Consider the following 15,673-nt stretch of genomic DNA (forward strand, 5'->3'; position numbering starts at 1 on the left):
TGAAACTTGGCAGGCGGCCTACTGACAACAATACAACACCGCATGCCAACTTTCAACTCATTCCGAGAACATTTTCCGGCCACTTATAAAATAATATTTCGGACATGCCGCGGGCGCGTGCGAGTGTGTCTGGGCTCAGAACGGACAACGGAAGGAACGGGGAGACCCGGACGAATGCAAGTTTTGAAAACATGATGATGCAAATGCGCATGATGACATGATGAAATGCAACACGCAAGCAAATGACATGGCAACGACAACGAATAACTGGAAGACACCTGGCGCAACGGTCTCAGGGCGTCACACCCTCCTTGGGTGTATCCACCATGTACACGTCATGCGAAGAGGTGGCCTTCCAACGTCCAGTAAACGGCGGGTTTTGGGCCTCCTCTTCTCCGGTATCGTCGTCCATACCGTCAATGTTTTCGGAGTCGTAATCGAGCATGTATGTTAAGTCCTCGACAGTGGCTATAAAGTGGGTGGTGGGTGGGACGTAAAATTCCTTGCTCTCAGCCCCTAGTCTGGGCCGGGCGTAGTTCGGGCATTGCTCCTCTATAATCACGAGGGATCACATCAAGTCCAGAGCTTCGCTTAAAGGCAAGGTTTGCTCAGGGAGAAAAGAATCTGTGGAGTATGGCGGGAAGGGAATTCCTCGGCCGAGCTCACACGACGCTGACTCTGAGAGTTCGAAGCCGGTATCCGGGGAAGGGTCCGGCTTTGTGATGGTTGTCGGTGACATTGCTTCCTCTGGCTCTCCCGTACTGGGCCTAGTGGCCACAGATATTCCCGCGGGTTTAGAAATTCCGTCTTTGGTCCTAGCGAGGCGCTTCGGCTCTAAGGCCAGAGCGGAAGTTGGGGTCGTGGATCCTTGGAAGATCAAGTCTCCTCGGATATCAACGACATAATCCAGATTTCCAAAACTAATCTGGTGCCCTGGGGCGTAGCTGTCGATTTGCTCTAGATGGCCAAGCGAGTTGGCCCGCAGTGCGAAGCCGCCGAATACGAAGATCTGGCCAGGGAGAAAAACCTCCCTTAGGGCAGTATCATTGCAGATGATGGATGGAGCCATCGAACCTTCTGACGGTGACACAGTGGAATTCTCAATGAAAGCACCAATGTCGGTGTCAAAACCGGCGGATCTTAGGTAGGGGGTCCCGAACTGTGCGTCTAAGGTTGATGGTAACATGATACAAGGGACACGAAGTTTTACCCAGGTTCGGGCCCTCTTGATGGAGGTAATACCCTACGTCCTGCTTGATTGATATTGATGAGTATGGGGGTTACAAGAGTTGATCTACCACGAGATCGTAATGGCTAAAACCCTAGAAGTCTAGCTTGTATGATTATGATTGCCTCTATGGACTAAACCCTCCGATTTATATAGGCACCAGAGGGGGCTAGGGTTGTACAAAGTCGGTTACAGAGAAAGGAATCTTCATATCCGAACGCCAGGCTCGCCATCCACGCCAAGGAGAGTCCCATCCAGACACGGGAGAGAGTCTTATGTCTTGTATCTTCACGGCCCACCAGTCCGGCCCATGTCCAATAGGTCAGACGCCCGAGGACCCCTTAATCCAGGACTCCCTCAGAAGCATCACGGAAGCGGTTGTCCACCGTCACAGCAAGACATAGCAGCAATTTGTCATCGTTGCTGCACAAATCGCCGCCCGCCGCTGCCGCCGTCGCAGCCATGTTGCTGCAAAACACAGGGGTTGTGGGTGCGACGGAGCACACTAGAACCTTGCAGCCGAGGTGACCGGAGTCATCCTCCCCAGCCTTGCAACCCCATGCTGTTGTGGTGGCCGGTGTCGCCCTTGTCCTTTTTGCAGCCGCAGCCCGAGGAGAGGATGCAACAACGATGTGGTTTGCGTCATCCTCTCTGATTTTAAACATTGATGGGGTTGGGCGGAGGATGAATCAAGGCGGCGGCCGGCGGCAGCCACTGCCGATTTTCTAGCTGGTATGGTGGTCTTCGCCATGGGTCCTCTCCCCTGGTCATCAGGATGAATGAGATTGGAAAGGGGATGGAAAGAAGGAACATGTGGAGGAGACAGCTTCGTCCTAAGGTTGGGGGAAGCGGTGGGCTGCCTGACGCGGGCACGTGGCGCGCAGAGGAGGGGGTTTACGAGATGAGAAAATCAGTCGGTAGATTTAGAGACTTTTCCTTTTTCCTATGACTCAAATAAGAAGAAAAGAAACTATGAAAACAAAAGTCTTCACATCAATTTCTTCAAAGGTCGTACCAATTTCATCACCAAATTCTTCACTTGAAGAAATCCAATTTTGAGGGGTCATCTTCCGTGTGTTAAACCAAATCCTTAGGGACTTTGTTTCCTGTGTATACTCACAAACACATTAGTTCCTCAACCTATTTATCTTCAGTACTCCAAAATCACTAAGGGGGCACTTGATGCACTTACAGCCAAGCCAGACGCGGTGCGACCCGGACACAAGCTCAAGCCCAACACCAATGTGGCTGGGCCAGACTGGGTTTAATGAGGCCCAGCCCCATGATCGGCTACTTATGCTCTCTCCTGCTAAGTGTAAAACCATCGAGTGGATCAACGGAGAAACGACTCGGCGGCCACGAACCCTAATCCCCTTCCTCCTCTATTCGTCTCATTTCTGTATCCCAGTTGTAATCGGGACTTGATGCACTATTGTTAAGTGAGAGAGAATAGATCGGTCCCCACCTTCTCCTCCCTAACAAGTTATCTATTAGTTTTAGACTTTTAGTTATGCTTTATCGCATGTAGGCGATTAACATTTTGGTCCGATTTGTATAAAAAAACTTGTTGTCCCCGATCTACATGTTTGCTATTGCTAGGTTGAGGTTTTATCTACGTAAAATGTTGATCACCGTTGCTAGGGGTGTATGGATTTGGGGGCGGATAGGAGGACTAGTGTGGAAGCAGGGAAACGTTGAAGCAGATAAATGAGGGGGCTGGGGTTAAATTTGACCAGTCCATTGTAGATGCTCTTAACTTGGATGTAATTTTGTGTCTGGTGTGATTGTCCAACGAGCGACATGTCAAACCAGTAGCGAGACAGCTAGGGCCAATGGCTGGCAGAGACTCCGTGGTGTACCCACGAGTAAACAGGAAGCGAAAACGCACTCAGCCCAGACAAGAGAGTGTGCATCGGCCTGCTTCTCCATTCCCATCCCCCCCTCCCGTCTCCGCCGAGCGCCCCCAAAGTCAAAGAAAACCACGCTGCAACTTGCTAACGAATTCCATTGCGTGTGCTTCCCGTCCTCCCATCCCCTCCCCCCTCCCACCACCTCCGCTCCCCCGCCCGCGCCAATCCTCCTAAATCCACCGCCGCCGATCCGCCGAGATGGACCGCAGCAGCAGCAGCAATAGCGGCGGCGGACACAACCCGCACCTCGGCGTCAACAAGCTCGGCCGGAACATCCGCAAGGCGACGCCGCCGCCGCCGCCTCAGCAGCAGCCGCCCCGCCCGCCGCACCCCCAGCCGCAGGTATACAACATCAGCAAGAACCAGTTCCGCGACATGGTCCAGCAGCTCACCGCCGGCACCCCTTCCCCTCCGCCGCCCCAGCACCACCACCGCCCCCCTCCGCCGCTCCAGCAGCAGCACCAGCAGCAGTCCAAGCCCGCCTCCATGCGCCTCCAGAAGATCCGCCCGCCCCCCATCTCCACCCCCGTCGCGCGGCCCCCTCCCGTCCACAACCACCACCAGATACCCAACCCTAACCACAACCCCGCCTTCCACCGCCCCCCGCACCCGCACCCGCACCACATGCCCATGCCTCCGCCGGGGCCCGCCTGGGCCGACTCGCCCGTCTCTGCCTACATGCGCATCCTCGAGAACTCCCTCTTCAGCGCCACTCCTCCCGGGGCTGCCGCCGCGGCGGCCGCTGCAGCCCATGCTCATGCCGCGGCTGCAGCAGCAGCTGCCGGACGGGGGCCTCCGCAGCACCCTTATCACCCGCCCCCGCCGCCGGTGCCGTCGCCCGGGATACTCCCTTCGCCGACCGGATTCCTCAATTTGCTCTCGCCGACGCCCAGGTCGCCCTACCCGCTCCTCTCGCCGGGGTTCCAGCAACCCCCTCCGCTCACGCCAAACTTCCCCTTGTTGTCACCGCTGCCAGGAACAGGGATCCTGGGGCCAGGGCCCATGCCGCCGCCGCCTTCGCCAGGGCTATGGTTCCCGCAGTCGCCGTCGGGGCTGCTCTCACCGTCCGGATTCTTTCCCTTGCTGAGTCCACGGTGGAGAGATATGTAGCATCGGTCAGCAGTCGCCCCTGTAACATTTGACGGTAGGGAGGTAGCTACAGTGATGGGAATTGGTTCATCCGGCGGAGGTGAAACAGGTGGGTTGTAGCTCTCGACACCAATATTTGTTGCTGTTAATTGCTGCTGTGCGGTTAGCATCAGTCTGTAAGGCTTCGGTAAAGGCTGTTGGTTACATATTTGTAATTGTATAACTGGGGAAATTTTTCAATTTGTTCACTTTCTTGGCTGCAAAAGGAGGACAGTAAGAACTGGGAATGTTGTAGTGTAGATTCTTGAGTGGATAGGCTTGAAACATGTAATTGTACTTTTAGTTCAAGAAAGATGAGCTCTTTCTGACAAATATTTCGCTCATGATTGCTGTTGGTATGCCTATTCAGGGAACATAATTGTTTTCCCCTTTTCTTCTACTTGTATTTTTGAGAGGGAAGGTAACTTGTTATTATATCATAGCCCAGCTTATCTGGAAATTAACAATCCAAGTACGATTGAGGTTTAATGCATCAAGGGTATGTCTATTTCTTCTTGGGAGCATCATGCTATCTTGCGCTAGACATGCCCATACAGTCATACATGAGATAAAGTTTGTTAGTGTGGCCTGAATGTTTATTCACTTCATATACATGTTATCTACAATTTAACGTCATGATAGCCAGTAGCTTAGTCAGCAGTATTACTGATATCTGCATGATAGCATCGTATGCATCCTGTCCCTTTAGTGTTTTGAAGCAGATCGGTTGTTTCGATACTTTGGTCAGTCACATATCCCTTTGTTGTATGCACAATATAATTGTTAGCTTCTAACATAAAATTAGACTTCCTTACTTAAACCTCAGTGCATGGTATGCACCCAAAGAAACATGTTCTTGAAGAAGATAACCTTTCCATAACTTACTTTATCAGTCAAATACGTGTTCACAGCTTTTGTAATTTGGTTGCAGACATCAATCTTAAAGATGCAATGTTTGGTGTTCACAGCTTTTGTAATTTGGTTGCAGACATCAATCTTAAAGATGCAATGTTTGGTGTTACACCACTTGACCGTTCTGCCCATTGGAATGTGAAATTGTCTTTATAGTGAATATGTAATTATCTCTCAGATGTCAATTATACAATGCACTGCTGCAATAGAGTAGCAGGACTCTGTGATCAACAATCTGTCAGTTCTGATCTGTACATATCTTCAAGTGTTTTTATCGGTAGCAACCATGCATATCATGTTAGTTAGCTTACAAGTGTTCAAAATGTTCTTACATGTTGTCGTAACCGTAAACATCTGCTGGTTAGGTGTGTTACATTACTTTTGGGGCTGAGGACATGCTTGAAGTTCCCTCCAGATTAATATGTGGGACCGTTGTAGCTTCATCCAAATTTGTTCTTTCTGTCCTGAAAGCACCAGGACAATAACACATCTTATTGTTGATACGGCCCTATTGTACCTGTGAAGTTTGAGACAACAACTGAAAAAAAGAAGGAATCTAGCTTTGCTAAAAAAAAAATAGTCCGAACTACCTTTGCTGAATTATATCTAAGCTGAACAGGTCATGGCGTGTCCGTGTGAAGAACAATTAGTTTGATCATATCTGCGACCGTCCAATCAACCGGAAATTTCGCAGCTATTCATGTCTCTGCTCAGATAAAGAAGGGCTAATTCCAGTAAGCATTAGTTAGATCGTGTACATATATTTGTTTTTTATGAACAGTTGACTTCTGAATGAGCAACCTGGTTCCTTGTGTGTGGACGCATGAACTCGGACAGTAGACTAAACTGTGTGTTGCAAGCAATTCTGTTGATCTGGCACTAACCTGACTAAACTAAAGAAAGTGAAGTGGCTGTCATGGTCTCATCATCATGTGTGTTTTTCTTATGCTTTCTTTTATCTCTCAGTTCTTGTGGAGAAATCAGCATGCACCTCCAAAAGAGAACGAAGAATATGGGAAAAGGCTCAGAGATGATGATGGTGATGTGCCTTGCTCCGCACACTGACCTGTTGATCCGTCCATCTGCTTGCTTGCTTGCTATTGTTTGATTGGCAACCAGCAATAGTTTACCAGAGCTACTGGCTAGGCCAGATGTTCTTCAGCAATTATTGAATGAATCTGGAGGAAAATATAAACCGAAGGACAAAAACCATGGGCAGAAATCCATAAGCTAGTTATTGACCCATTGGATGGCTCCAAGAGGCATGTAGATCCTAATCCCTTGAGATGTTTGTGCAGCTGGAGACGACAGGGACATGCCATCCATCCTTGGTGGTGCAGAAATCTTTGACCTGGGCTGGAGGCTAGGTGCTGAGCCTCCCAGCGTTTAATGGTAACATTCTTCAGTCTCAAGCCCATCTTTACTTTCCTGAACAACTTGAACTGAACCTCTTTTTCCTGCTACCTCAAAGGCCCCTTGGATGAATGTTACAGTTAGTGGGAAAACAAAACCTGCTACGTAGATATTCTCATAGCTAAAGTCCAGAGCGTGCATGATAATACAAGCCCTTAAAATAAGATTTCGAATTTGGCATTTAGCATCTTATAATATAATAAAAGAATGGTTGCTGAACCGATGAACCCTGAATGTGCCGCCAAGGTACAGGAAGAATTAACTAAATGACAGGGATAGAAATACAATGCAAGTGGCTTTTCTCTTTCTTTCTCTAGATAGTGGGCACAGCTACTCGCGTCATGTGTCCTTTTATGGTTCACACCTCCACTTGCTACAACCACAGTAGTTGAAAACTGTTCAAAAATTCAGAAGGAAAATAATGACTTTTTTTAAGAAGTAATAACAGTTTTGAGTTTTTTTCTAGGCTAGGAGCCTAGGAGTGTTTGTTCAGCTTGGTGAAGTGAGCTTTCTTCTTCAGCATGCTCCCGAATTTCCTCAGCAATGCCTTCTTCTTCTTCTTATGGCTGTGATGCTCCTGCTTGAAAGATGATCTCGGTCCATGCATCAGAAGGCCACCCATTTGATCTGCAGCTCCGTCTTCTCCCTGCGAATCGATGTCATCGTCGTCGCTCGACTCGGTGTCTACGCCATTGCTCATCATCCCTTTGCACAGGTCATCTTCTAGGATCTTGCTGTTCTCCATGGAGTTAGCCTCCACTGACACCTCCTCTCTTTCATGTTTCACCTGCCTGACAGTCTCCACTTCCACATGCTTGATCTCCTCGAGCACTTGGACGATCCTGTCGCTGTTCCTGCGATCTTCATGATCGCCTCGTGCGGCGTTTTCCATGGGTGAGCACATCATCTTGCGGAACACATTTGGCTGCTTCTCCGGGCTCCGACCAGCTGACTGATCTCCTCCTTTCATGGCGGTGGCCTCCACGAGCATTGCAGCAAGCTCGTCGGCCTTGGCTCGTGCAGCCGCTTCCCTTGTCCGCAGGCCATCATTCTCCCTTGCGATGCTCTGGAGCTCCTCCTCCTTCTCGGCCAGCGTCTCCTTCAACCTCAGGCTGCTGATCTTCTCTTCCTCTGCCGTCAAGTTGGCCTCAGTGATCTTGGACTCCACCAGCCTCAGCTTGCTCTGCAGCTGCACCATGTTATCCTTGGCATCCTTCGCCTCGTGCTCCGCGGCTCTCTGTGATTGGAGCATGGTGTCCATCTCTAGCTTGACGAGTAGTGTGTTGGACTTCTCAGCACTCCTAGCTGCCTCTTCCTCTCCGGCTTTCCTCGCCGTTGCCTCTGCCAGCAATTTCGAGGCTTCGTCGGCTTTCGCCAGAGCGGCCTCCTCTCTGAGCCGCAGCTCAGTGACTTGATGACCCAAAGCAAGCACCTCCTTCTCCTTGGTTGACAGCAGATCCTTGAGGCGTGAGCTCTCGGCTACCATTGATTGTTCTGCACTCGAGCTTGCGGCATCCATCAATTTTGAGGCTTCGTCGGCTTTCGCCAGAGCGGCCGCCTCTCTGAGCCGCAGCTCAGTGACTTGATGATCCAAAGCAAGCACCTCCTTCTCCTTGGTTGACAGCAGATCTTTGAGGTGCGAGCTCTCGGCCACCATTGATTGTTCTGCCCTCGAGCTTGCGGCATCCATCAATTTTGAGGCTTCGTCGGCTTTCGCCAGAGCGGCTGCCTCTCTGAGCCGCAGCTCAGTGACTTGATGATTCAAAGCAAGCACCTCCTTCTCCTTGGTTGACAGCAGATCCTTGAGGTGGGAGCTCTCGGTCACCATTGGTTGTTCTGCACTTGAGCTTGCGGCATCCATCATGGTACTGTCGAATCCTTCTTCCAGTTGATGAACCAGCTGTGTTTTCTCTGCCTTGAGTTCCTGCACTTCCTTCTCTGCAACTGCAAGCGACTCCATGAGCTTGCTCATTTCTGACTTGACATAGCTTGCCTCCTCCTCTGATCTCCTGAGCATTTCCGCAAACCCGACCTCCTTCGACACCCGATCATCCTGTAAAATCTTGGCTTCTGAACCCAACCTCTCGACTGTTTTCTTGAGGTAGTTGGATTCATCAAGAATTAACTCGTACTTCTCTTTTGCATTCTTGGCCTCTGATTCCAGCATCTCAGCCTTTTTCTTCAGGCAGTTGGATTCTTGAAGCATCAGCTGGTACTTGTCTTCTGCATTCTTGCTTTCCGTCTTCAGCTCGGATATCTGAAGCTGTGCGTGATCCAACTCAGTCTGCTTTGCCAGGACCCTCTCCTTGGCTTCTCTTGCTTCTGCTGACACCTGACGTAGAGCAACTGCTAATTCCTCGACTCCTTTCTTGGCCTTGTTCCTCTCCTCCCTGGCCTCATCAAGCTCCTGCTGAAGCCTCACCTTGTCTCCACCGAGCACACCGACCTGCGAGCTCGCCGCCTTCTCGTTGCTGACAACCTGCCGATGTGCCTCATTCAGTAGCTCGTGTTCAGACTTCAGGCTGTCAATGGTGGCCTGCAGTTCAGATGCCTCCTTCCTCACGATGTCGAGTCGCCTGTTCGTCTCGAGGAATCCTTCCTTGTACTCGCTGGCTTCGCCCTCTGATGCCGTAGCTTTCTCTGTCAGCTGGAGGACCTGCGACTGTGCTTCCTGGAAACTCTTTGTCAGGGACGCCAGTGCCTCCTCGTTGGATTTGTTCAGTGAGGTGATGGCCACTAGGCGATCTTCCAGCGCCGCTGCCTTGGTCTTCCACCCTTGCGCCGACTGGTCTGCATCCATCTCTGCCCTCTTGGCGTATGCAATGTCGACCTTGAGCCCCTTGACAACTTCTTCTGCTCTGACCAGCTTCTCCTGAAACGCCATTGCTCTCTGGAGCTCAGCTCGCAGCTCTGAGGCCTCCAAGCGCAGCTTGTCGATGATCTCTTCTGCTCCTTTTTCTCTGCTCCCCATCTCAGACTTGAGCCGGGTCACCTCAGCCATCAGTATCTCCATCCTTTTTGCATTTCCATGCATGGTCTTCTCGGCCTCGTCAACACGGCTGAGGGCTGAGTTCTTGGCCTGGGCGGTCACCGCCAGCTCACCCTTGGTATTCTCGAGCTCCTTGGTCACCTTAGCGAGGGAATTGACGTCCTGGGCATGGCGCTTCGTGACGTTGGCGTGCTTCCGCTGCCACTCCTCCTCCTTCCTCCGGGCGAGCTCGATGCTCGCCTGCTCCCGCTCGACGGACTTGAACCTCTCGATCTCCAGCGCCTCTTCTGCTCGCCGCTGCATGGCGAGGGACTCCTCGAGCTTCTGGTAGGCCTCGTCGGCCAGCGTCTTGGTGAGCACCAGGTCGTCATGGACCTGGGCTCTGTCCTTGTCGATGTTGGCCAGGTGCTCCCTGGCGTTCTTGAGGTCTTCCTGGACAAGGTTCAGCTGCGCCTGCAGCTCCGATGCCTTGGCGATCCTCGGCTGCCTCTGGAAACACAAGAAAATCATTCACGAGGCGCACGAATGGAATGGCAAATACACATGATTTTTTTGCCTGTGTTTCGTTGACTCACGTCGGGAGTTTTTTGTCTCACGTCTGGGGTAGTAGAGGTACGATGCGGCGAGGCCTTGAAGTTCGACCGGCGTTCTCCCGGTGATGGCTTTTGAGCGGCATCGACGGACTTGTCGAGCGGAGCGGCGGCGGCGGGACGGGCAGCATTGTGTAGTGGGGAAGGCGCCCTGGCCTCTGCTGCTTGCTTGCTTGATCCTGCAGCTGCAGCAGGTTTGGCTAGCCTGCTCACTCTAGGTGCTGAAGCGTGAGCCCTGCTGTAGTTGGAACCGGAACTGGAACTAGCTGGTTCCTTGTGGTTGGAAGGTTCAGCCAGACTTGCCCTGCTTTAATTTCAGCAATGCCAGGCGTCAGATCAGAGTTTCTATTAAAAACTAGTCACTTCGATCCATATTAACTGTTGCTGATTTAGCCAAATCCGTCGGAGAGAGTACAACTACTTACTGAAGGACTATCTATGAAAAGGAGCATGAAAGTTTCGTCGAGGGTTTTGGCAATTTGTACGTAGTTCGTGAGCTAAACGGCTGAATTTGTTGAAAGCAGATGGTATGCTGAGAACATAAGAGAAAATGGACATCTCAAGTCCTTGAAACGCAGAAGATGGACAAGAATAATCACTTACTTGGGCTTGGATGCGAGCATTGCTGAGTAGTGCCAGAAAGCAGAAGCAACCTTGAACTTGGACTGCAGCAAGGCTAAGCCAGCTAGCCCCCTGTTGAACTTCGCAATCTCGCGCTAGCTTAGCTGCTTGGGGCCAACCGAAGCCGGGACATATGCATGAAGGAGAGGATGGGCGTGAGGTTGAACAAGGAGGCGATGGTGAAGACGACAGAGTGGCATGCATGTTTGTTTGGGTGCCGGCAATCTGGGATGGCACTCGTCTGCACGTCCCTCCTATGGTCATCAGTGGAATGACATGGATGCCGTCGTGCGTGTCACCATGCTCCAGGATTCTCTTTTTTGGGGGAACGAAACTCCAGATACAAGTCAGCCCGTAAAGTCCAATATCTTACCCTCACGGGCCGAAGAGCTTTGTTTCTCAAAAGGGCCCAAATCTAGTTTTGGTAAGAAAAGAGGCCCAAAGTCTGACGATCCTCGTCCAAAGATACTTCCAGGCGAATGGACGAGATTAAAGTGCTGCAGAAACCTCCGCGAATGCTTACTCTTCTTCCTTTTCACTCCTTGCTGCTGATGATGGGCGATTGCTTGGTGCTTAAGGTCTACCCACCGTGGTCAGTCGCAGCGCACGCGTTATTCTCGCTCCCTGACGCACGCGCATACTTAGCTCTAACTTAACTGACTCGAAGTAAGAAGCGAATATCCAAATCTGAGATCGGGCTCCTTTGCACTCGGTGAACAGTAAATTTAAAAATATTACTAAAAGAATTTTAAAAAATCGAATTTTTTCATGAAGAAAGATGGCTGAGTGCATGAAGTGCGTGCCGAATTTCAAAGCATTTGAACATCTGAGTAGTTCTCAGTAAAAAAATGGGTCCAAACAATAAACTTCTTCACACAACTCAAATTTATCTTTTTTGCTGAGAGATACCCACACATCCAAATGCTCTAAATTTTGGCACGGATCACGCACTCAACCGATGAATCTGCGAGCAAGGGCTTTTGTGCTTCTGGAATACTATTTCTTTGTGCATAAGAAGAATATAGAAACATTATTATCATTGGCCTTTGCATGGTGATGGAAAAAAGGTCTTAGATGGTACTTCGTCCAATCCAAAATAAGTGTTGTGATTTTAGTTTAAATTTGATCACAACACTTATTTTGGATCGAAGGGAGTACTTGTGAATAAGTGACTTATAATTTGCCGTGGTTAATTATACTTCATCATTGCACCGTGGCTTCTACAACCCCCTCCGCCCCCCCCCCCCCCCCCCCCACCATCTGAGTTGGGATCCTCTGCAGTAGTGTACCGTGCAGTATAGCAGTATAGTACCGCTGTCGTGCAGGCCTGACCTCATATTTCATGTGCACAACTGCATCATGTAGTACCGCAGAGGATCTCGATGTAGGGGAACATGTTACGCAACCAAAAAAAAGCTACACAATCACACCCAGGAACAATATGAAAATGGCGGGTAACGATGATCTCTTCGACGAGCAGAGTAGCGGAAGTAGTATAGCATGTCGATGAAGCGCGACGATTCTCGCAGCTAGGTTATACCTCCCAGTCACGAGGGTTTCTCCAAGACGATCCGCCGATCAAGAATCGAAGCAGACAACCCCTCTAAGATATCCATGCGTTCTGAAGTAGTAATTTGACAACACTCCGGCATACACAAAGAAGAGCTTCGAGAAAACTAGAGATAGAGAAAGCTTAGCGGTTCCGTCTAATAAGGAGTCTAATCTTATTAGACTACGTAGACCAGGAGAGTACCCGTTTAGGAGTCTAATATGTAGGCCAATTAGATCAGGATTAGAGCTTAACTACGTGGGAGAGATCCTCCTTGGAGTTTTCTTTTAACAAAACACACAAGACTTTATTCATTAAAAATAACAGTTACATCGATTATGAGTAAATGTACAATTTTATTTAGATGTTCCTCAGACCAATCAAATGTCAAAGAAAATCTAGATAACCTAGCAAGCTTATGAGCAACTTTATTTGCTTCCCCTCTTACAATACTCAAATCTAAAAATAGAAAAATCACAAGCAAAATGATAACAATCAATAAAAAAATAATCAACGCTGCACCCGGAGAGTGTCTTTCATTCTTTGTAGTGTGATTCACTTCCAAATTATCAAAATTAATGGCGATTCGGTTACATCCTACTCTTTGCGCAAGGAAAAGACCAAATCTGAGTGTCGAAGCTTTAGCTGTTAGGACGTCTGCACACCAACCGATTTGCTAATTCCTCCAAGCAATGAAATTTCCTTTATTAACCCTCAATACCGCCCTTATCGTACCCCCTAAGCAAGTCTTGATCCAAAGAAGCGTGAACATTACGTTTGATTCAACTCTCTCTTTTCAGGGTGGCATTTGGAGAGGAAGTAGTTGTTAGAATAAATCCGAGGCACTCCATCAATCATCAGAGGACCAAGTAATCACACGAGCACGACACCGAGATTTGTTAACGAGGTTCACCGATATGGCTACATCCGGGGCTTGACTACGGGCGCTCCTCCCCGTGACACCATCACAATACCGCACCCGGCCACCCGGGCGCCGGCACACGCCGCCGGCTCCTCCTTGCGCGCCTGTGCTATTATATTGGCATAGGTTACATCGTGTGTCTACACCCGCTATATAAGAGAGGCCTAGGATACAAGTGTCCTATTAGGACACGACTCCACATCCTATGTAAACACAATACAACTCCTAGTCCAACTGTAACCTACCTTGTACACAATATTCGACACAACTCTAACAAACTCCACCTTGGCGAATATTCTCCGCCACCTTGAATTCGTCAATGTGTCAAACTTCCATGTACATTGGACTTGAGCTTATCCCATGAGTACCGATGCTACTCCAAAGACTCTATATGACTCCACCTGCAACTTGTAGTCCCTTCTTTTCTTGACCACAGTCAACACTTGAGCAAAATTAAGTTCCTCTTTACTCTAGTGTATGCTCCCAACTTCCAGAGCTTCGTTCAACGCATCACACACTGATCACTGACCTGCGTGAAAATGAACAACTCACATATTGGGTGTCACACATAAGAGTTACCTGAACTCAACATCACCGCTCCTTTCTTGACTGCTTGTCTGAAACTTGAAAGAATTTTACTATTGCTTGTAGTCATCCCAAGTCAAATTCGCAGTTGTCTCACCACATGTATGACCACCAGAGCCCTGGCCCGTCTCCATGTCCCGTGCATACTGCACGCCTCGCCGCTATTACCGCGTCGAGCCTCCGCTGTCCCGGTCGAGTCTCAAGGGTCGCGAACCCACACCACTCAACCCCACTGCAGAGTACCACCGATCATCACCGACCGATGACGAGTTTCACGCTTCCATCGGACCACTGGGCTCCAGTCCAAACTGCATGTCACTCGCTTTTCCCGCTGAATAGGCTTCGACTCTCTGACGTCTTACGCCGTAGCCCCTCAATCAGCACCGAGTGAAGTCTTCCGTCAGACTCCAGCTCCACCTTCAACATGACTCCATGGTGGATGATCAGTCCACCCCTGCGCCCCGTCAACTTCAAGCTCCGTGTGCACCGTCTTGAATCAACCCCGCGCCATAGTCTTGTCGAAGTCACACAAGCACTCAGGCCCGTGCCGCGTGTTTCCACGCCCAGAAAACGGTCACCATCAACACCACACTCCTATGTCGTCGTCGCCGATCCCACCACCGTTTTCTGTACCAACCGACTTGCGTCGATCCGTTAGACTGTCCAATCCGACCCAGCCGAACTTCCCTCGACTGTAACCATGCTCCACCCTGCACCATCACTGCTTGCACTATGCATGCTTAGACGCCTTGTGTATGCATGATTCTGCCACGACACGTTCCAGACACTTCCGAGTCTAATATGCACGTCGTCAACATGCCAACTAATACAACCCGCGTGCAATTAGCAATGGCCCAAAATAAAATTGCTTCCATGGTAGCTCCCGTGGTTACACCATGTGCGTGCCTCCACTAGTCCCAATGCTCTTTCCTTTGTCCCATTGATGTCCATGCCACGCCAATACCATGGGCAGATTGTCCTTTTTTGTCACAAACAAATCACATGCACGTAGCTACAGCTACACTGACGCACGCCCAATTGCTGCTCTCTGCCCTGCATGCCCTCGGGCCAGCTCCAGTTGAGCTTTGCGCCCGCGCACTTGGGCACTGTTGCCTGCCGCTGCTAGACTGCATGCACGCCTGCCTGGGCTTTGCTCCGTATCACGATCGGTCTCGCCGTCTTGGTGAGTCCCTAATCGACTAGAACACCAGCCACCGTCCTGTGCCGGACTCCGCTGCTGCAGCCGATCTGCGTAGGCCTTGTACTTGTGTGTCCCGATCGATCCGATCTGCTCATAGCTACTGCCGTCGCTGCCTGCTTCAATTGCTCTGATTATTCCCTGTCGCGGTTGCCTTGCACGCCAACCTGAACCTTAGGGTGGTTGACCTCATTGGCATTGACGACAACATCACTAAAGACGAGGTCAAAGCGGCCATTGATCTTATGCCGGGCGATAAGGCCCCGGGATCGGATGGATTCACGGGAAGCTTCTTCAAGAAATGTTGGCACATTATCAAAGTTGATGTAATGAGAGTCATTCACCAGTTCAGTAGCCTCCAAACGACAAATCTTCACTGGCTCAACTCGGCCAACATTGTGCTCATACCAAAGAAGGATGGGGCGGAGGAGATCGGGGATTTCCGCCCCATTAGCCTCATCCATGCTATTGCTAAAATCATCGCCAAGGTGTTGGCGTCCCGCCTTTGCCCTTTCACGAACAACCTTGTCTCCACTGCGCAGAGTGCTTTCATCAAGAAACGAAGCATCCACGACAACTTCATGTACGTGAGAAACCTCGCACGACGCCTACACAGAAACAAAACTCC

General features: G+C 50.1%; 2 protein-coding genes across 3 annotated transcripts; one reads left to right on the forward strand and one right to left on the reverse strand.

The window, feature by feature from the left end:
* The first annotated feature begins 3,159 nt into the window (after positions 1 to 3,159).
* On the forward strand, positions 3,160 to 4,631 carry LOC147991222 (protein HAIKU1-like). Its single transcript, XM_087521190.1, has one exon. It carries the CDS (start codon positions 3,337 to 3,339, stop codon positions 4,246 to 4,248), a length of 912 nt encoding a protein of 303 aa, XP_087377316.1. The 5' UTR covers positions 3,160 to 3,336; the 3' UTR covers positions 4,249 to 4,631.
* Positions 4,632 to 6,873: 2,242 nt separating this feature from the next.
* Positions 6,874 to 11,848, reverse strand: LOC125532419 (uncharacterized). 2 transcript variants are annotated; one of them, XM_048696487.2, is made up of 3 exons: positions 10,774 to 11,848; positions 10,156 to 10,477; positions 6,874 to 10,069 (listed from the first exon to the last, which is right to left on the reverse strand). In XM_048696487.2, the coding sequence occupies exons 1-3, from the start codon at positions 10,791 to 10,793 to the stop codon at positions 7,067 to 7,069; spliced, it is 3,345 nt and encodes a 1,114-aa protein (XP_048552444.2). In that variant the 5' UTR covers positions 10,794 to 11,848; the 3' UTR covers positions 6,874 to 7,066. The 2 variants fall into 2 exon arrangements, with proteins under 2 accessions (XP_048552444.2, XP_048552445.2); XM_048696488.2 differs by having other exon boundaries at positions 10,156 to 10,474; positions 10,774 to 11,843.
* Positions 11,849 to 15,673: the final 3,825 nt, after the last annotated feature.

Source organism: Triticum urartu, chromosome 1A (assembly GCF_056163025.1).
Source record: "Triticum urartu cultivar PI428250 chromosome 1A, HENAU_Tu73, whole genome shotgun sequence".
In the NCBI taxonomy this organism is placed as follows: Eukaryota; Viridiplantae; Streptophyta; class Magnoliopsida; order Poales; family Poaceae; genus Triticum; species Triticum urartu.